The sequence below is a fragment of the Aspergillus viridinutans genome (genome assembly GCF_018404265.1).
Source record: "Aspergillus viridinutans IFM 47045 DNA, scaffold_5, whole genome shotgun sequence".
Taxonomy (NCBI): Eukaryota; Fungi; Ascomycota; class Eurotiomycetes; order Eurotiales; family Aspergillaceae; genus Aspergillus; species Aspergillus viridinutans.
This window is the reverse complement of record NW_025091221.1, coordinates 1202014-1220085: the sequence shown is the minus strand read 5'-3', so window position 1 is coordinate 1220085 and position 18072 is coordinate 1202014. Positions and strand designations below refer to the sequence as shown.

Here is an 18072-nt window from a genome sequence, read left to right as displayed (position 1 = left end):
GTCAGCTCGCGGAGTTTCTCGTCGTGGTCAAGGCGCAGCTTCATGATTATTCACTGACTGCCAAAGAGTTATGTTTTCCACATCCAGGATGGATGCTTCGATTTGTAGGATGACGCTGGTTTGAAACTTGAGTCAACTCAGCAGGTCTGTGAGACACCTTGTAACCATCATCTCCCAACTCCCAACTGTGACCTGAGATCTGTGACGCTCAATGGCCTCCTGTTAATAGCGCATTTCTCGCGGCAGGGCTCTAGGGTCGACCTGGGGATTGAATGGAAGCGGAGTGATCGAACAGTGTGTTTCGCAAGATCTGCTCCCTCTAAAGTATGGCGTTGGCTGGTCTGGGACCGCAACCTCGTGTTGCATCAATTCAGTCGCAGGTGTGTTTCTCCCATCTGTTGGATTCGCCCCTCCTGCTGCTGGGGTTTATCCCACACGGATTTGCAGAGGGAGTGTGGTTAGTCCATGCGCTGACAGGACGACTTTATGGCACAGATGATGGAAACAGATACCATAAGATCAAGTGAGCGTCCTTGCGGATCTCCCATATGCGACTCGTCACAAATCACACCTGCGACCACACCCACGCCCTCATCTTTGTTATCTGGCTCTGGAAATAGGGGTATGGTCCCTGCACAGGAATTCATCCAAGAAAAGGACTTGTTCTTATCAAATTTGAACTCATACGTTGCCGTCGGTGTCCTGAGAAAGCGCAACGAACGCCACAATGCTGATGTCGAGCCCTCGGCGGAAGACGACAACTATCCGGTTGGAGAGATTGCAATGCTGAAGAAAAGCAATTGGGTGCGTACATGCGAGTATACATATGTGAAGCATCCGGAATGGTGCTATGTCCGTGTCTATGTCCTGCCCGACGATGCTGGGCACAAGTACATTGATCGTTCAAGCAAGACATTGAGGGAGGCACTTAAAGTTGTTATGTCGAAAGTCAACCGGTCTGTCGAGGCATGGGATGGGATCTTCTTCTCGGATGAGCGAGTTGCCGATGGCAATTCCAAAGATACCGGAACCGAGGACGAGTCACTGTGGTACATATTCAACACACTGCGAAACCCCGAGCCGAAAGTTGAAGCCGTGAAAGACCCTTACGCGAAGCTCGCCATGCGACAATTACTTTCTGCGGAGGACGCTGGCGACACAGTACTCGATGCTGGTGTCGCAGGGCTCAAAACTCCTTTGTACCCATACCAGCGTCGTTCTTCGGCTTTCATGGTTCAACGTGAAGCGCAGCCAGCCCAGATGCTGGACCCTCGTCTGCAGTTGTTCAAGGGTCCCAATGAACGCGAGTACTACTACGACGAAGAAGAAGGCACGATCTACAAAGAAAAGAAGCTGTATTCAGAAGCTTGTGGGGGCATCTTAGCGGAGACTATGGGGTGTGGTAAGACATTGATCTGCCTGGCTGTCATCCTGGCAACACGATGTCATGTCCCTGCCATACCGCCTCTGTACCGGGAAGGGGAAGTCAAACGTGAAAAATGTGCGAGCCTTGTCGAGATGGCGGCGACAGCTGCTGGCCAGTCTTCGATGCCATGGAAGAGCTATTTTGATCGCCTCGGCCGTTCTGGAATGACCTTTGCACGGTGCATCAAAGCCTGCGAGGATAACAGAGGCGCGTATAAGATTCCTTCACCACCTACAAGGCACAGTGGTCGCGCTGGCGTCTCATATCCCAGGCCACCTCCTCAACTTGTGCGGCTTACTTCGGGGACATTGATTGTTGTACCTCCCAACTTGGTTGACCACTGGGAGGAACAAATTGCTCGGCACAGCCAAGGGCTCAGAGTTCTCGTCCTACGAAGCATGTCGAATGCTACTCCCAGTTCGGATGACCTCTTGCAGTATGACATCATTTTGTTTTCAAGATGGCGTTTCGACCAGGAGGCCGGCGAGGCAGTTAACAACAGACGCGGCGTCTTCAACACAGTGGAGTCCCCGTTGTTTAGCCTTCATTGGCTTCGTATCATCATTGACGAAGGCCACAACGTAGCTGGATCTAGCCAAACTTCAAGAACGAGATATCTGCTGGACAAATTGCATATTGAGCGCCGTTGGATCGTGTCTGGAACACCGTCCAGTGGTCTTTATGGAGTGGAGGTGAGCTTGGCTTCACACGAAACGAATACTAGCAGCGACACCGATCTATCAGAGGCGACCAAAGCTGTTCTTCAAGGAAAGAGGAAGATAGAGGCGAGAGACGACCAAGATCTCAGGAAGCTGAAACCGATTGTGGTCAACTTCTTTGATCTGAAGCCATGGTCGAACCCTCAGGCCAATGACCAGGCCGACTGGGCCAAGTACATGAGACTCATAGGGAAGGATGGGAAGCGTCGAAAAGTGCAGTCTCTTCGCGCCACGCTTCAGAGCCTTGTCGTACGGCATCGCATGGAAGTGATTCATAGCGAGATCACTCTGCCAAAGCTTTACAACAAGGTCGTTTATTTGGAGCCAACGTTTTACGACAAGTTAAATCTGAACTTGTTTATCTTCGTTTTGGCAGTCAACGCAATAACCTCAGAACGGGAAGGCGATGACTACATGTTTCATATGAAAAACAAGAAGCACTTGAGGACCCTGATCAACAATCTCCGACAGGCTGGGTTTTGGTGGGCAGGCTCGAATCTGGATCTTTCGGCGACCGTGAAGAATGCTCTGGAATACCTGGAGAAAAAGAGAGCACACATGAGCCACGACGATATCGCGACCTTGACCGAGGGAGTAGGGATAGCCGAGAAGGCATTCTCCAGTGGACCTTGGAATGCTTTTAGGCAGCTGAATGAACTAGGTGTCTACGTTCGCGATTTCCCTTCTCATGCTCGAGGCTTGTGGGCACTTGACCCTTCGAAGTCAGACACTGAGCCCCTCCATATGGGCATCTATCAGGCTTGTCGCGCGCAGCAATTTGTCAAAGAACACCTGAAATCGGTTGACCCAGCCGAAGGCCTTGCTGGAGCGGGCATCAAAGCTCGCCGCGAGCAAGCGGAGGCTGCAGAGAAACAAGGCCCTGAGCTAGGCTTTGCAACTTTCCCAAAGACTTCGAAGAAGGCGCCGAAGAAGTCATTCTCCAAAGGTCTTACGAAGTCACTGCCACCGGATTCTCCCCTGGCACAGACCAAGTTGCTTGGTACAACGTCGGCTAAGCTGTCGTATCTACTTAGTCGGGTTATGGAGTTGCACACTGAGGAGAAGATCATCATCTTCTATGACAGCACGAATTCAGGCGTTTGGATTGCCGAAGGTCTTGATCTGCTGGGCATTGAATACCGCATGTATGCGAGTACGCTTAGTCCCGAGCTCCGGACGAGTTACTTGAATCTATTCCGAGAGAGCGAAGAGATCCGAGTATTCTTGATGGACTTGCATCAAGCATCTCACGGGCTCCATATCGCCAATGCGTCCCGTGTTTTCTTCGTCAACCCAATATGGCAGCCGAATGTGGAGAGCCAGGCCATCAAACGAGCACATCGTATCGGACAAACTCGGCCGGTATACGTCGAGACCCTTGTCCTCAAAAACACATTGGAGGATAAGATGTTAAAGCGCCGAAAGGCAATGTCAGAGAAGGAGATGCAAGAAGCCGAGAAGGATCTGCTTGTCGACAGCACGATGAGCTCTATTATCCAGAACGAACGGTTCATTCCAATGCCCGAAGACGAGGGTTCAGCCCATGTTGCATATCTCTCTGCACCTTCAGGCTTTTTTGACCGCCATAAACTCGCAATTTCTGACGACGAAGGCGACGCGGAGAAGTCTCCTCCGAAGCGCAAACGTCCTTCGTCTAACAGCAAGACCATTTGGGACGCCGAACCAGACATCATCACACCTAAAAAGCGAAAATCTTCGACCGGTTTGGTGTTTCTTTCTCCGGGGGGTATCTTGATGACGCCCAGTAGAAATTCACGATCTAAAACACCTTCAGTGACCAGCATCGGCCAGGAAAAAGGCGGAAGCCCTGCAATATCTGAAGCACCAAACGGTGTCCAACAGAGCCCTGGGTCCATATTTGGGCCTTGAGAGAACATTTAGATCCCACAATATTTCGTTAACGTATATTTCTTCTGAGGAACTGGTTATGAGAGAGGGGTCCGGGTACATATTTTCCTGTTTCTGTTTACTGGTGTTCATTTGGAGGATAAATACCATGGTTTGCGTTGCAAACTCTTTAATATACTGCTGCTTCCCTTTCTATCTCGCCTTTTATACAAAGGCTGTACCCAAGTGATTACCGAAAAGAGTAATTGTAGACGCCCCGCCGGCGGGGATCACGTGGTTGTCGGCATACCCGTTAACGTTCCAAGGTGGAAGGACAATAATGTCTACAATGCATTTGCAATTGTTTTCTTGAAAATGACCCAGGAATCTGTGCAATCTCAACTACATGTGTTATCAACATTGATCAACATTGAAGAAGTGCTCTTTCAGGTCCCGGACTCGATCTACCCCACTACTAGTTGCTGCCCCACTATCGCCGATTTAAGCAATAATCTAGCGCGAAGTGCGATATCAGCTTTCTGCCTATCCTCTTTTGCTCAATGCCTCTTCGATTCTTATGAACCATTGGATAGGACTTGTATTCTGTCATCTAGCTCTCTTGCAGGACCCGATCCCAGTCCATAAACTCAAGAGAGCAAACGACCGCCCATTATCATTCGACCCCAAGCATAGCCCGCCTATCACCTCAGAAGCATCCACTGAAAACAAAGGAGAGAAGAGAAGCAGAAGCAGCCTCAAACCTCAAAATGGCCGAAGCCGAAGCCGAAGCCGAAGCCAAAGCCAAAGCCAGCGCGCGATCGAAAAACCCAGTGACCGTAATCGGGATCTCCGGCCCCTCATCCAGCGGCAAGACAACCCTAGCCCGCCTCCTGCAGCGGATATTCTCGCATGCCAACGAAAACCTGCAGACCTTTATCATGCACGAGGATGACTTTTACCTCTCTGATGATCGGTCAGTACACACGACTCACCTACCCTCAACGGGAGTTGGGCCTTCAAATTTTCTAGTATGCTAACCAAATCCAGAATCCCATACACGACAACCTCCTCCGGCAAAACGGTCCAAGACTGGGACACCGTCGAGGCAATCGACGTGCCGTTCATGGCAGCGGCGCTGTCCTATGTCCAGCAGCACGGCCGGCTACCGCCGCGCCTGAAGAGCAAGGAGGATCTCAACGAGGAGTCCGATTCGGGTGTCAGCGACGAGACGATTGCCCAGCTGCAGCGCCAAGTTTCAGACAAGCTGCGGCAGATCGGACCGGCCCTGGCGGGAGATGGGGGAAAGCGGACGGTTGTCTTCTTCGAGGGGTTTTTGTTGTTTAGTCCGCCCGAGGCGGAGGTCAGGGAGCATGTGCTGCGGCCGGTGCATGAGCAGATCGATGTGCGTCTGTTTTTGCCGGCGCCATATGATTATGTCAAGGACCGTCGCGAGAGGAGGAGTGGCTATGTGACCATTGGGCCGGCTCCTGTCCCCCCGCTGCCGCACAGGGGATCGTCGGCTTCTGAGGATGTGAAGCAGCATGTTGATTTGGAAGCGGAGGATGACGCCCCGCCGCAGAACTTTTGGACGGATCCCCCGGGCTATGTGGATGATATTGTTTGGCCACGATACGTACGAGATCATGCATGGCTGCTGTTACCTGAAAGCGGTCTTGACAATGATCGGTACCAGAACGCTAGGAACTCTGATACTGACGAGTTGATCAGAATTGTGGGGCAAGGGACGAACGTGAGAACTGATGCCGGTGTCGCTGTCGCTCCTGGGAAAGGGGCATTGCCCATGGTCGATGTATTAAAATGGGCCATAGCGGAGGTGATAAAGCCATTGGAGATGGCCGAACGATGACAACGGTTAATACCTTGGCAACATATTTCATTTCAGAGCTGTAATCATGTGAATATCTAAATGACATCAACCAAATAGGATTTTTCCAGCCTTCAATGTTACCGCCAGCCTGTGGTTCAAGCTCTGCTCTGTCGAAGGAAAGGTCGCCTTCATTCTGCGGGAAGGCTAGAGCTCATCGGCAACGGGCCCCATCCATCCAAGCCAGTAATCAATCCTATCCCTGAGGGAGAAATGAGGTTGATCCTCATAACGGCTGTTACCAGACTTGGCATTCGCCGTTGGCGTGTCCTTGTCTTCCACAACCTTCTCTCGAATGTCACCTGTCTCATTTTGATCCGCATGTCCAGATTCCAGACCATTTAAACCGGCGCCTGCCATATAAGTCTGTTGAATGATCTCAGGCGTGTCGCTCGCAATGGCCCGCTCCGGCGCAAGCTCATTATCCAATAGCTCAGGCCGAGATTCCCGGTCTTCATCGCTTGGAAAAGCTAGTCTGATTAGCTCGCTGTTTGCAACAGTCAAGTTCGTGTCTGTTTCGCTCAAAGTACAGTTCGACACGCTAGGGCAAGGAGGGATCTCAAGATAAGATGTGAGGATCACCCAGATCATCGAGATACAAAGGCTTATAATTAAGCTTTGCATGCAATATGCCATGGAGTCAACCACTACGTTCGTGATCGACGTCTTCGACGTCTGGGTTTTTGCCTCAGGCGGAAATGGTCCGTCGAAGAAATCCTTTCCTGATTGAACAAGATCTTCTTCGCGATCTCCCGAGTTATCTGCGTTGTGCTGCCCCCGGACATCTTCCCGATCGGACTCCACTACCTTTGCGAGTTGGTGTGCTGTTTCCTTGCGATATTCCGCTTCCAGCTCAGTAAATATTTGGCGAAGATTGTTCCTGTTACTCTCACAAGTGGTTGATGACACTGGATAGATCCGTGGTAGCCAGGTTATAGCTTGTTGACCAGGAAGTCTGACCTTCCAAGTCACACCAAACGAATCCAGGTCTTTGGGAGAGCAAATGACCTGGAGGTAAGAAACTCCGACTGGGATTCCTTTGTTTTCCAAGTTGATCATCTGCATCTCCGTCTCCTGAGGCTCAAGCCGGCAATGAAAACGACCGTCAGGGCCGCCATCCAAACGAAGGAAGAAGCAACACTTTTCCGCCCAGAAACAGCGATTATGCAGCCTCAATGAGCACATCGCAATGTAACTTATCATCACATCTGCTGGAATGCCATTTTCATCGTGATCGGCGCTGGCAATGACTTGGTGGTCGGCTCGAATCTCCTGGTCCACGGTGAAGTCCTTGACAATGCCGTAGAATTTCTGGTCGCAGACCCGTAAAGGAACGACAAGGTCTCCGTGGTTGACGAATTCAGCGAAGAAGCAGTTCTCCACAATCTTGTAGCGCTGCAAGTTGGTAGTGCGGAACTCTAAGCCATGGTTCTCAGGGATCTGAAATAGGAAAAATCCACTCTCGCCAGCTCTCATCCTAGGAAGACCAGGAATAACCAGATTACTCCATCCTTTCGACTTGTCTTTCTCAAGAAGGACAGAGACAGTCACGGTGAACTTGAATATTGCTGGCTTTACATTTTCAGGGTTTCGAATGAAGAGGATCCCATCCTTAAAGTCGAGCTTGGGCTCGCTCATGGACAATTGGTAGTCTTCGCAGTCACAGGCTAGGTGATCTTTGGGATCATGCGCCAGAGTTTGGCTCGCATCATCGTGCTCTGGAACTGGGGTTTTAGGTGCCGTCATGTCTCGATGGGATTTATGGCTCAATGTTTCCGGCTCAACATGTTGGTCAATGGTGATTGTCACATCCTCGGGCTCTGCTTGAATACGAAGACCATCTAGGACATCGTGCATGCCAAGGGTTGGCTTAGGGAAGTCCTTGTCAGAGTTAGATCTTGTGCCCTTAGCAACTTCTGCGGCTACCGGTTCGTTCGCTTCAAAAGAGCCTGGAGATGCCTCAGAAGTCGACGTGACGATGAAGCCAGAGTCTCCCCGCTTTCTGCGGAATGTTTCAGTCATAGTTGCCTGGGTTGGTGTGGGAGCATCTTTCTCTTCAGCAGGCTGTTTACTATGCGCAGTGGCTGGTGTATCCTGCAACGCATTTGGCGCTGGAATAGAGACTGTTCCTCTCACCACGTCCTTGTCCAGCCGAGTTACGGGCTTTGGGATCATGCTAAGTGTTCTGGAATGTTTCCTGGGAGAGTTTCGCTCTGAAGACTGAATTGAAGACTGGAGCGTTCCTTTCTTCCCCTCGCTTGCACTTTGAGTTCGCTCATCAGGCTCCGGGGCTGATTTAACACTGCCGACGTCGCTGATGATGCACTTTGCGGACGGTTTCATGCCGGAAGCCTTGGTTCGCTCTGAATCAGACCCAGAATCAGTAAGGGATGCGTCAGATGCGCTCCTCTTCCGGCCTGGGTTCTGCATCTTGATCCAATCGGCACTATCGGCAACGATCAAGCGCAGTCCAGAAGAGAGATCGGGTGGTGAGGAGAAGAGGTGCGACGAGGGCTCAAGTTCCTCGTCGTTGCCGCAGTCTGCAACACCTTCAAGGGAAGAAGACACAGTTGCATCCTGAGAGCTGGTGGGGGATTCTCTCGCGGCGGTAAAAGGATCTCCCTCTGGAGTGCGGGAATTGTAAGAAGTGGTACCGTCGTCAGACTCTGGTGCGGAGAAAGCGAACAATGGGCTTTGAGGCGAACTGTCACTCGACTGGTTGTCTTGGCCCCATTCATTAGATTGGAGGCGGACGGAGAAGGTCTTGATGAGAGATATGTTTGCAGATCTGGTGCTGAGAAGCTGAAGTTGTGTGTTTGGGACGCATCGAACCTGTGTTGACAGAAAGGATGCCAGCGATCAGTACGAAAGTCCATCAACCTGAAAAGGTGCGGGAATCAATATCCAGAGACATCAGCTTACCTCCAGGGAGATTCTAAGGCCTACTGGCTCAAGCTCATCGCCATTCCATGTACCCCGTATCTCCAAACAGCTGAACTCGGGCGACCGCTGAGGCAATGAGCTCACATGGGCCTCGCCCCGTTTTGCTGGAGACGCCATATGCTTTCCGACACACCTATCTGCCTTTTAGTTAGCTATCACAGAGATAAATCCCAGTTCCGATGTGTCTATCGCCGAAAAGGGCAGAGCGATTGAAGGACCGAAGACGGTGACGATGCACTGCGCTGGGAGAAGGTTGCGCAAGCTAAGGTAGTGGTGGAGGAAAAAGGATGATGAAAGTGAATGAGGTGAAAGCCAGGGGAGCAACGACCCAAGACACGCACGCTCTTTGGTCCAGGAAGGGAAGGAACGCTGTGTTTATACTAACCTGAGGCACCTACGCATGACAATCGCTTAGAACAACAACTCTTTATGTTGTCGTTCCATATCTTGTCTTAGGCAGACTTCAAGCTATGCCACCCTTTCATAGGCACTTACTAACAGGATGACTTTATATCCTTCAACGATTATTGTAAGGATTGATAATTCAACAGTTGCCCTGAGTGAGCAGACTCAAATGCTAGCCTCCTCACCGGGACATGCAGGTCCTGATTCGGCACAGCCAATATGTACAAAGAATATTCGAACACCGTCACTCAGACGCGAACAATGGCAGAGAAGGAATAGAAAGAAGCAAAGTGAAAACAATAATCAGAGAAACCCGCCAGCACGGTCACTCCTGCTTTGTCCCATGCGCCATGTATAACCCCGCCAGCCACCGATTCAGTTCCCGTAAAACACCCGCCCATCGGTCTATCCAAAACAGAAACGTGATAAAGATAGAATCAAACATAAAGCAGAAACAAATACAGTCCTCCGAGAAAGGCCCTTGACACCCTGAAAGACTTTTTTTCCCCCGATGGAGTATAAGAGTGGTAAAAAGACATCAGCCGAAGAAAGTGTAAAAGAGCAATCCGTAATCGCGTAGATCCATTATCGGGGTGTCCCATTATGTGAGCCAGGATGCTCAAAGGTTGTCTGACCGGGCGCGGGCGCACCATATCGATCCCCTTCGGTTGAACCCATGGGTTGTGATGGGAGAATAGGAGTTGCACCTTGTGACGCCTGATCAAAGTAACCTCGTGCGGATGCACCGTTAGTCCCTTGTGGAAAATTGCGATTCCGTTGCAAAGGTGGTAAAATTGTAGAACTGGTTTGGTACTGCTGCGATCGCGACTGGGTATATCCTTGCGGCATCATGGCGGCCGTCGAATCTGCAGTCTATTTCGGAAGAACAGAAGATCCTTTAGCTCTCGTCTTTAGGGGTCATTGGCTTGTGAAGGGTCCATACAGGAGTACCAGGCTGGTTCATCATGCCTAGAGATTGCATCGTTGCTTGCTGGCTGGAGCGTGCTTGGGCCGCTGGATCCTGCATCTGGGGCACTTGAGCGGATGGCGGGATCCCATACGAAATCTGCGCATCAATGTAAGCAGGTGTTCGAGCTTGTGCCATATTACCGGGTCCCGGGGATTTCACTGCAACCATGGACTCCACCGGGGAACCGTAAGATGACAGGGCAGCCACGGCAGGCTGTGGTTGACGAACCGCATAATCAGGTACTCCTGCATGTCCCGCAGGATATCCTTGCATCATAGGGGTCTGGTATGTTCCTGGTTGATTCGGATACATGGCGGTGGTTTGTGGATACGCATCCACCTGGCGCATCCGACCTTCGGCGTCATATATGCCTCTGTTCCCGTAGTCCACAGACGTCCGCTGACGTTTGACCGGTGTCCCGTAGTATGCATAATCTCGGCCTGCTGCCGGATAGCCAGTGAAAGCGTTCCCCGACATTTGTATTGAAGACCGGTCTGGGGAGCGAGGCAGTGGCTGCTGGGGATACTCTTCCGGCCGTGGCGGCCGTTTGCTGACGAAAGTCAGCCTTATCTGTTATGGAGCCAATCCGAGGTGCGCATCTCGCTGAGTACTTACAGAGACAGTGTGCGAGGCTCTTTTCTGATCCGTAGTTTGACACCCTGGTCGGCAAATGACCGAGAAAGGAATGTGGACTCTTGCATTCCAGGAAAGGTCTTTGGTGGTGAAACTGCATCCTGTTAGTCTGCACCACTCGCGGAATCAATGGGCGCAAGATTGTCTTACCAGTGAAGCGATCAGAGATGATGGACTTCAGGTAGGTAACCACATCCCTACACGCGGGGAGATCAGCGTTCTGTCATACTTATCAACAAACAATGAAGGAAGGCCGAGATTGCTCACTTTCGCATCTCAAACAAGGTAAACTTCAGTCGGAACTCCCCTTCGATTTTGACCGACAAATCCCCAAATACAAAGAATCCGCCGTCTGCGCCGCGCGAGTCAGCAACGAAGCAGAACCACCTTTTACACAAAAGTAGGCTTACCATTATTATCCACATCCTTCAACCGGTGAAGCGAGGAGACAAGAGTGCCTGCCAAAGCTGTGGCCGGCGGTACGGGAACTGGCTGATCTTCATTGGCATCGTACAGACTGCAGCACATGAAATAATATGGGCTCTGTAGGTAGTGTCTACTCATGAGAATTAGCCCGAGAGTTTCTCCAACAAGCCGAGACAAGCTCCCATTGTGACTTACTGCGCGAGATAGCTCCCTTCCTCTCTTACCCGGAGTTGTACAATCGGCGGTGGATCGACTGGCTTGCGTTCTGAAGAGCAAAATCCCCATGTCAACGTCTGTTTGATCCCCAAGGAGGCTCGACGATAGCTATAAGTAGAGCTTGCAGTCTCCCACGTACCTTTCTCCTTCCCACCGGCCACGCGCGCCCGATTGGGCTGCTGGCGAATGATCAACTCGAAGTCAGAACTGGTGTTGGACAACATTGTCAGTTGGAGACCCTGGACAGCTGAGTAAGAGTCGAGAAGACCATCCCGGTGCGAAGGAAGGTCGGACAAACCTCTGGGATTCGCGGGAAAGAGAGGTGTCTGAGAACGTCGACGCACTCATCAAGGCGAAGGTCTTGTCACAGAAGTACCAGGTAGAGTAGAGCCAGAGGATCCAGGTCGTGGTTGTCCGTCAGAAGAACGCGCAACGAACCACGTACGTATCGTACAGGGTTCACCGAATTCGAGCAAAGATGGATAAATGCACAACGGACGAATATGCGGTTTTACAATACCCAGGGAAAAATGAGATAATAGGCTCGATGGAGATTTCGGCTCTCTCTGGAACCTTGCAGCGGACACTCGTGGTTCGACGGAGCACTAAGGCAGGTAGAATAAGAAAGGACGATCCCTAGTAATAGTAGTACCCAGTGGGGTGAAGGGACAGGTCCAGAGAAGAGGGGAAGAGAGGGGGAGGAATTGTCGTTGGTTAAAGACGGACACGACAGAGTATGATTGATTGATGATTCTAAGTAGTAGTTAGAGAAATGGAACTGGTCCAAGTTCCAAGTACCATGGGTGGAGACGAGCTGTGGGAATTTCAATACCAGCAGCTCTAAGTCCGGAACCGCTTTGAGCCTTGAGAAGCTGAGCAGGGCAGCTACCTTAAAGGTAAGGTAGGTAGGTACCTTAGGTCGTGCGGGTGAGGCAGGTGGGTGTTGTGCGTAAGCTGGCAAGTGGTAGTGTGATGGGTCAATTCCGTCGCTTGCCTCTTTTTTCTTTTTTTCTTTTTTTTTATATTTTAATTTCTTCCCTCTTGTCTTTTTTATTTGATTTTTTGGTCTTTTTTTTCCCCTTCCTTGCGTTGGGTGTGATGGAAAATGGCGGTTTACGAAAACGGCGCCGCAGGGACCCAAGGAACAGTTCGAAGTAAGACTGAGAGGATGGATGGTGTCGTCAGAATGCAAGCGGCAAGAACCAGCCGAGCACGGTTCCAGACAAACCTTAACCTGGGCTTCGAGGAAAGACTGCCGGATTTGCACAGTCCAGCAAAAAATGAGAAAGGAAAAATTATTGAAAAAAAAGAAAAAAAAAAATTGTTGTAAGGTAGCAGTTCAAAAATGAATATTCTCTTGTCTGTTTTCGCTCACGTGACGACGATGTAGATGTCCAGGGATAGGAAAGATGATGGAAAACGAGCGAAGAAAAACGGAAAAGATGAAGATTCGAGACAACCGTTGCCGACCGTATATGCTCGATGCTTGTGATATGGGAGCGAGAACACTCTTTCTGTCCCTCTTCTTGTTTATCTTCCCCTTCGTCTTGGTCGTCGAAGTGCTTGAATAATATGACGATAGAGTATGGTGAAAAAAAAAAATTGGGATGGTCAAAGGATAAAGCAAGAAGGTTATTGGGTGTGGTTCGGGCGGGATCAGAAGACCGCTTCAGCCCAGTGTTGAAAGAACAGAGCTGAACAATGGGTCAAAAGTCGCCTCCCACAGGTCTGAGGGTCTCTTGACACACGGAGATCCAAGCGAAGAAGGTGAAAAAAAAAGAGGAAAATTTTACTCGAGCTTTCAGATAACCAGCTGAACCAGATAATGATAATGTGTTCCGGTGGAGTAGTACCAGGAAAGTAGACCAACGCCGGTCACTTTTTCGGCCGGCAGTCCAGTCGTTCTTGAAGTTTAGGGAGAATCGTTTACCAGTCGGGTCGACACTCGACCACGGTTGAGAAAACGGGCTAAGGCGTGTATCAGTCTTGATCATCCGACAGGAACCGTAGAACATCTGAAGATGATGCGCACATTGGCACGCCTCGAGGGGTAGGAGGATAGAATGCTCGAATGAAACGAAAAGAATAGAGGAGGGAGTGCAACCAGGATCTKAGATTCAGTTCGGAGCACCTGCGCAAGTCTCAAACTTTACCCTCGTCTAGGCCGGATTGATTGGGGCAGTTGATCGAGCTAAAGCATGAAATCCACCGCGTTTGCGGCAAACCATTACTCGCTTCCCCGAACAAAGCCCAACCCACCCTTGTGCGCGGAGATAGAGCCGATTATGCAAGCGATCAGACCCGTTTTCCTCACTATCTAGACGCCGCGCAGGGTCTCCCGGCTCCCTTGCAGACGCCAGAGCCGCAGAGCGTGGGAGCGTTGCTGCCGGTGCGCGCGCCTAAGCATTCCAGACTGAGTCTGGTCGCACAATTCCCATCGCTTATTCGTTCCACCCTAAAGTTTGATCGTCTCTTAGACTCTTGACTGGCAGTTGGGGGGAAATAATCGCCTTCGTAGATCCGTTAATCTCCTTTTCCCTCTTTGATCCCCCCTGGCTCTCCGTCTAGGTTGTTTCCTTCAACGTACTGTCTGAATCAATCAACAATGCACTCATAGTCATAAGAGAAGAACCAAAGGAACAGAACATACCTTAAATCCTCTTGTTCCCCTGATGTCGATCCAATGGGTTCCGTGTTCCAATTGAGCTCGGATCCAAGGGAAGGAGCTCACTTCCAGTAACGAGAAACCCAGGGCACCAAGGCCCACTCGATAACCGTTGAAAATCCCGTCCGATACTAGGAGAGTCGGTTCATTAACAAATAAACAATGACCTTGCTTCTCCGAGTCGCTCAATGGAATTAAGGTATCCTTCTATGTCGCGAGTCTCTCGTCCGTCAGCGCCAGATGATTGTCGGAGGATTCTCTCCTGTCCCTCGAAATGCGCTCCAGGCCACGAGATGCCGAATCACTTTTCTCTTCGCTTACGGCTGAACCAAGTCAGGCCCTCTTCCTTTCACCCCAATGAGCTCCACTGTTCTCAACTCGATCACCGTTAGTCTAGACAAAACACTGGTTGGGCTGCGTCAGGGAAACAGTCTTCATGCAAGGGAATCCTTGCGTGGGGGATAAGGGGCTAATCGGAAATCGGTCAACAAGACTTCTGGTCATATAGAGGGAGTGACGAACAGTTTCACCAGAGATCTGGAGTAGAAAGTGGGAGCGGGGTGCCTTTTTCTCACCGCGCGGTTTGTGCAAGGAGGGTCAGGCCGCAAATGGCCAAAACCCGCATGATCTTACCCTGGGTCCTAGGGATCCAGCTCGGTTGATATATCACATTGGCTTCTCTTGACATGCAGGATGCGATGGTTGCACACAAATCACAGTGCTGAGAGGACAGTTCACCTCCTAGTGCATGCAGCTAAAATTGACGACATCAAGGGGTCAAAAAGTCAATATGATGCAAAACGACAGATCTCTTGATCGACGAACCACCCGAGTGCAGTAGTATGTGGTCAATGTGTGAGATAGATTTTCTGCAGTCGAGATGCTGACCTTACTGAAATAGTGCTGAGCTACGCTGGCCTTCCACAACCCAAGGGTGCAGGTCCTTCATGCACGCTGTGTGTGGAAATCGCAATACCGGTAGTGCGGCTGAGTATTACACCTTTCTCTTTGCCATACAGCGGACGGGGCTTTCTTTAGTCATTTGACCTTCAGAATTCACCTCTCACAAAGTCGATGTGCCAATGTCCCGGACAAATACGGATTCAGCTGCACTCAGCTGCCTTCACCTGCAAAAGTACTTAAAATAGCAGGAATTCCACAATAGCTGCTTCTCGAAATCTTGACCTCTCTGCGCTGGCTCATCACAGTTTGGTCCCTTCATTAGCAGCAAATTCCGGCGCGGGTTGACGACGATGGAATCGATGTGCCACTTTGTGTAAATCCAGGAAACCCAACGTTGACGTGACGATGCGGGCATAGCAGTATTAGTCCAATCTGAACGCAAGCGAGGACGTCGCTATTGGCGACAAACACGCAAGGGCGGCGTGGGCCAATACTTGCATATGTAAAACACCGTGACGAATGAGAATTCGGCGGAGCGTTGAATATTCAACAATATCAAGCCGCTGAACGATGATCTCAATTCCTGGAAATGGTACAAACGCACTCATGACAATATACGACGAGTTCAGAAAGCACAAATGATCCATCAACTGACATTCTGGGCTGGGCAGTTATGACGGGTGACAGTGACCCTCGAGGGTCGGGACGACGGGACGCTGCGGTATAATTAAGTTAAAAGACACAAGGTTATCAAGCACTGACCAATATCCATAGTGCGGTTGGGTGATACCTGGAAACGCTTTCTGGACGCCAATTATTGTTGTGTTCGCAGTTGGTCAAAATCCTACCGTACCCGCGCGAGCCACGTTGCAATGGCGTAACATGCTGCATACGAGCACAGCCATCATTGTTGATTGTTGAACCATGGCGCGTGAGATGTCAATATTTTCTGCCTTTTTTGTTTGGAAAACAGCTCCGGCCAAGGCTTTGCGATCTGCATTGTGGATAGGAGAACACAACGAGGTTTCAGAACTTTTCTTCCTACGCTGTCGGCGGCTGTCACTTCTGAACAAGTTAAGATCGAGACAATAGGGGAGAAGAGAGACGGCGGGAAAAGAAGGGGGAAAAAAGAAAAGAACAGAAAAGAAATAAACAAACTCCGGACTCAAATCGAGCGACGAACGATTTTTTACCTTTTAATTATGCCGGCATCTACTTTTGTCCTACTACATCTTGAAGTGGGGATCAGAAGCTGCAGGATGAACTGTCGCGGACTTCATCGGCGCTCCTGCTGGTCTAGCACAATGGCGCACACACTCGAATTGTCTACCCCCTATTCCACTGGATCTCCGTTTATACTTGTCCCCTGGGCTAGCCATGTGAGTTCCATGTCTTCAACAGAATGAGATTCATGGTCTAGATAGCAGTCGTTGGAGGTCTGGTTGTACCAGGTAAGTATTGCGTTCGCAGCTAACTCGGCGCTTTTTCCACAGAATCCACCAAGTATCCACGGAGGACAATAACAACTATCAGCCTGTTCTGCCTATGTGCTTCTCATCGGTATCAGCAAGAAATGATCTGCAAGGTCAAATTACCCAGCTATATATTTGTTTAACGATACTCCATGAAGGACTTCCTGAACAAAGGGAAGCAGGAGAACATCGAAAAGATGACGAACAGGTCCAAAGCCCGAAGTACTCACAGACTTTCTCCACAGACTCACAGCGGAAAAGGAAGAGGTCATTATGACTGATCGTACAAATCAACAGATGGGTCAAAAACCGATCATGAGTCATGTGAAGTCTCAATTCTTTGACAATCGAGACGCAGAACAGGCAACCGACAACAGAGCATGCTAACCATCGAATTCCTTGCCCCAGAGGCAGGGGACATAGTAGACCTGTCGCAGATAGCTACAGTTTAGGTACGGTGTGGTCGTCAGATAGCACTCAACAGTACCTTTTATTACCTGCGGCCTTGATAGGCGTATCTATACGTAGCACTGCCCATGTCAGTCAGTGATTCATGGCGCCCCTGCTAAGACTCTAAGCTCTTGGTGTTGCCTTGGCTTGAAGCACTCAGTACCACTAGCCTACCTACCTACCCCAGTATCCTGTATCCAGCTCAACCAGCTACGCTGCAGTCCTCTCCGTCATGCATGACCATCGAAAATAAAAGGTCAAAATCACACTCATTCCCCGGTTCTTGCTCAACGGTATCCGTATTCCCACTCCGCATGGGGGCCTTGATCTGCAGCTAAACCAAGACCGAATTGTCCACAATGCTTAAGCCTGACTCGACCGTCACTCTTCGTCTCTGTATGGCTCAACTTGAAAAAAAGGTACCAACAGTCATTCTTGAGTCCATCAAATGCCTTCCTTACTGCTGTACAAAACTGTCTTCCGTCGCGCCCAACATCGCACTGCGAGAGCCACTGCCTTGATCTTAGGGCATCCACACTTACTTCTAGGTCGCTCGGGTAATAAATAAATAGTTGCATATAAATGACGAAGCGACGTACCGATAATAATATTTAGGTCCAGGATCTCTAAGATATGAGCACCTTACTTAAACGCACCCTGTGGACAACCTCCTTGGTTACTACGACTGTATGCGATCGAAATTCAAACAGCACAATGTGAGATTGGCTTTGTTGGTATATGCTACACAAATGCAGATGGGAGCGGAGAACCACCCAAAGCTGCCATCATAGAAAACGAGCCTATGAATGCGTCCTCTAGAACAGAATCTCGGATCATGAGATGCAGAAGCCACAAGAGAAAGCAGCCGTGCAGCAACGAAAAAAAGACAGCGATTGGCCGAATTAGATAGGGCAAGAAACCAGCGCACGACGTGCCAAAACAGCGCTGCGAATGAATCGAAGGAAGCCATGACCGAAACGCCAAATGCTCAGCCTACTCCTTGCTTGATGAGAAGGATACATGAAAAGAATAAGAAGTGAAAAACCAGTAATTGAAGTGAGGAACCCTCCTGAATGAACTCAAATAACGCCCCATGCAAATGCGTCGTCAA

General features: G+C 50.1%; 4 protein-coding genes across 4 annotated transcripts; 2 read left to right on the top strand and 2 right to left on the bottom strand.

The window, feature by feature from the left end:
* Nucleotides 1-624: 624 nt before the first annotated feature.
* On the top strand, nt 625-4035 carry Aspvir_007340 (uncharacterized protein; the record flags this gene model as incomplete). The annotated part of the gene is made up of 1 exon (XM_043270522.1): nt 625-4035. The coding sequence occupies one exon, from the start codon at nt 625-627 to the stop codon at nt 4033-4035; it is 3411 nt and encodes a 1136-aa protein (XP_043126457.1).
* Nucleotides 4036-4760: 725 nt separating this feature from the next.
* On the top strand, nt 4761-5860 carry Aspvir_007339 (ribosylnicotinamide kinase; the record flags this gene model as incomplete). The annotated part of the gene is made up of 2 exons (XM_043270521.1): nt 4761-4966; nt 5041-5860. 2 exons carry the CDS (start codon nt 4761-4763, stop codon nt 5858-5860), a joined length of 1026 nt encoding a protein of 341 aa, XP_043126456.1.
* A 165-nt stretch (nt 5861-6025) lies between these two features.
* Nucleotides 6026-8938, bottom strand: Aspvir_007338 (uncharacterized protein; the record flags this gene model as incomplete). The annotated part of the gene is made up of 2 exons (XM_043270520.1): nt 6026-8680; nt 8801-8938. The coding sequence occupies 2 exons, from the start codon at nt 8936-8938 to the stop codon at nt 6026-6028; spliced, it is 2793 nt and encodes a 930-aa protein (XP_043126455.1).
* An 873-nt stretch (nt 8939-9811) lies between these two features.
* vosA lies at nt 9812-11695 on the bottom strand (the record flags this gene model as incomplete). Its single annotated transcript, XM_043270519.1, has 8 exons — nt 9812-10099; nt 10170-10746; nt 10812-10923; nt 10980-11026; nt 11097-11181; nt 11240-11385; nt 11451-11520; nt 11611-11695. 8 exons carry the CDS (start codon nt 11693-11695, stop codon nt 9812-9814), a joined length of 1410 nt encoding a protein of 469 aa, XP_043126454.1.
* Nucleotides 11696-18072: the final 6377 nt, after the last annotated feature.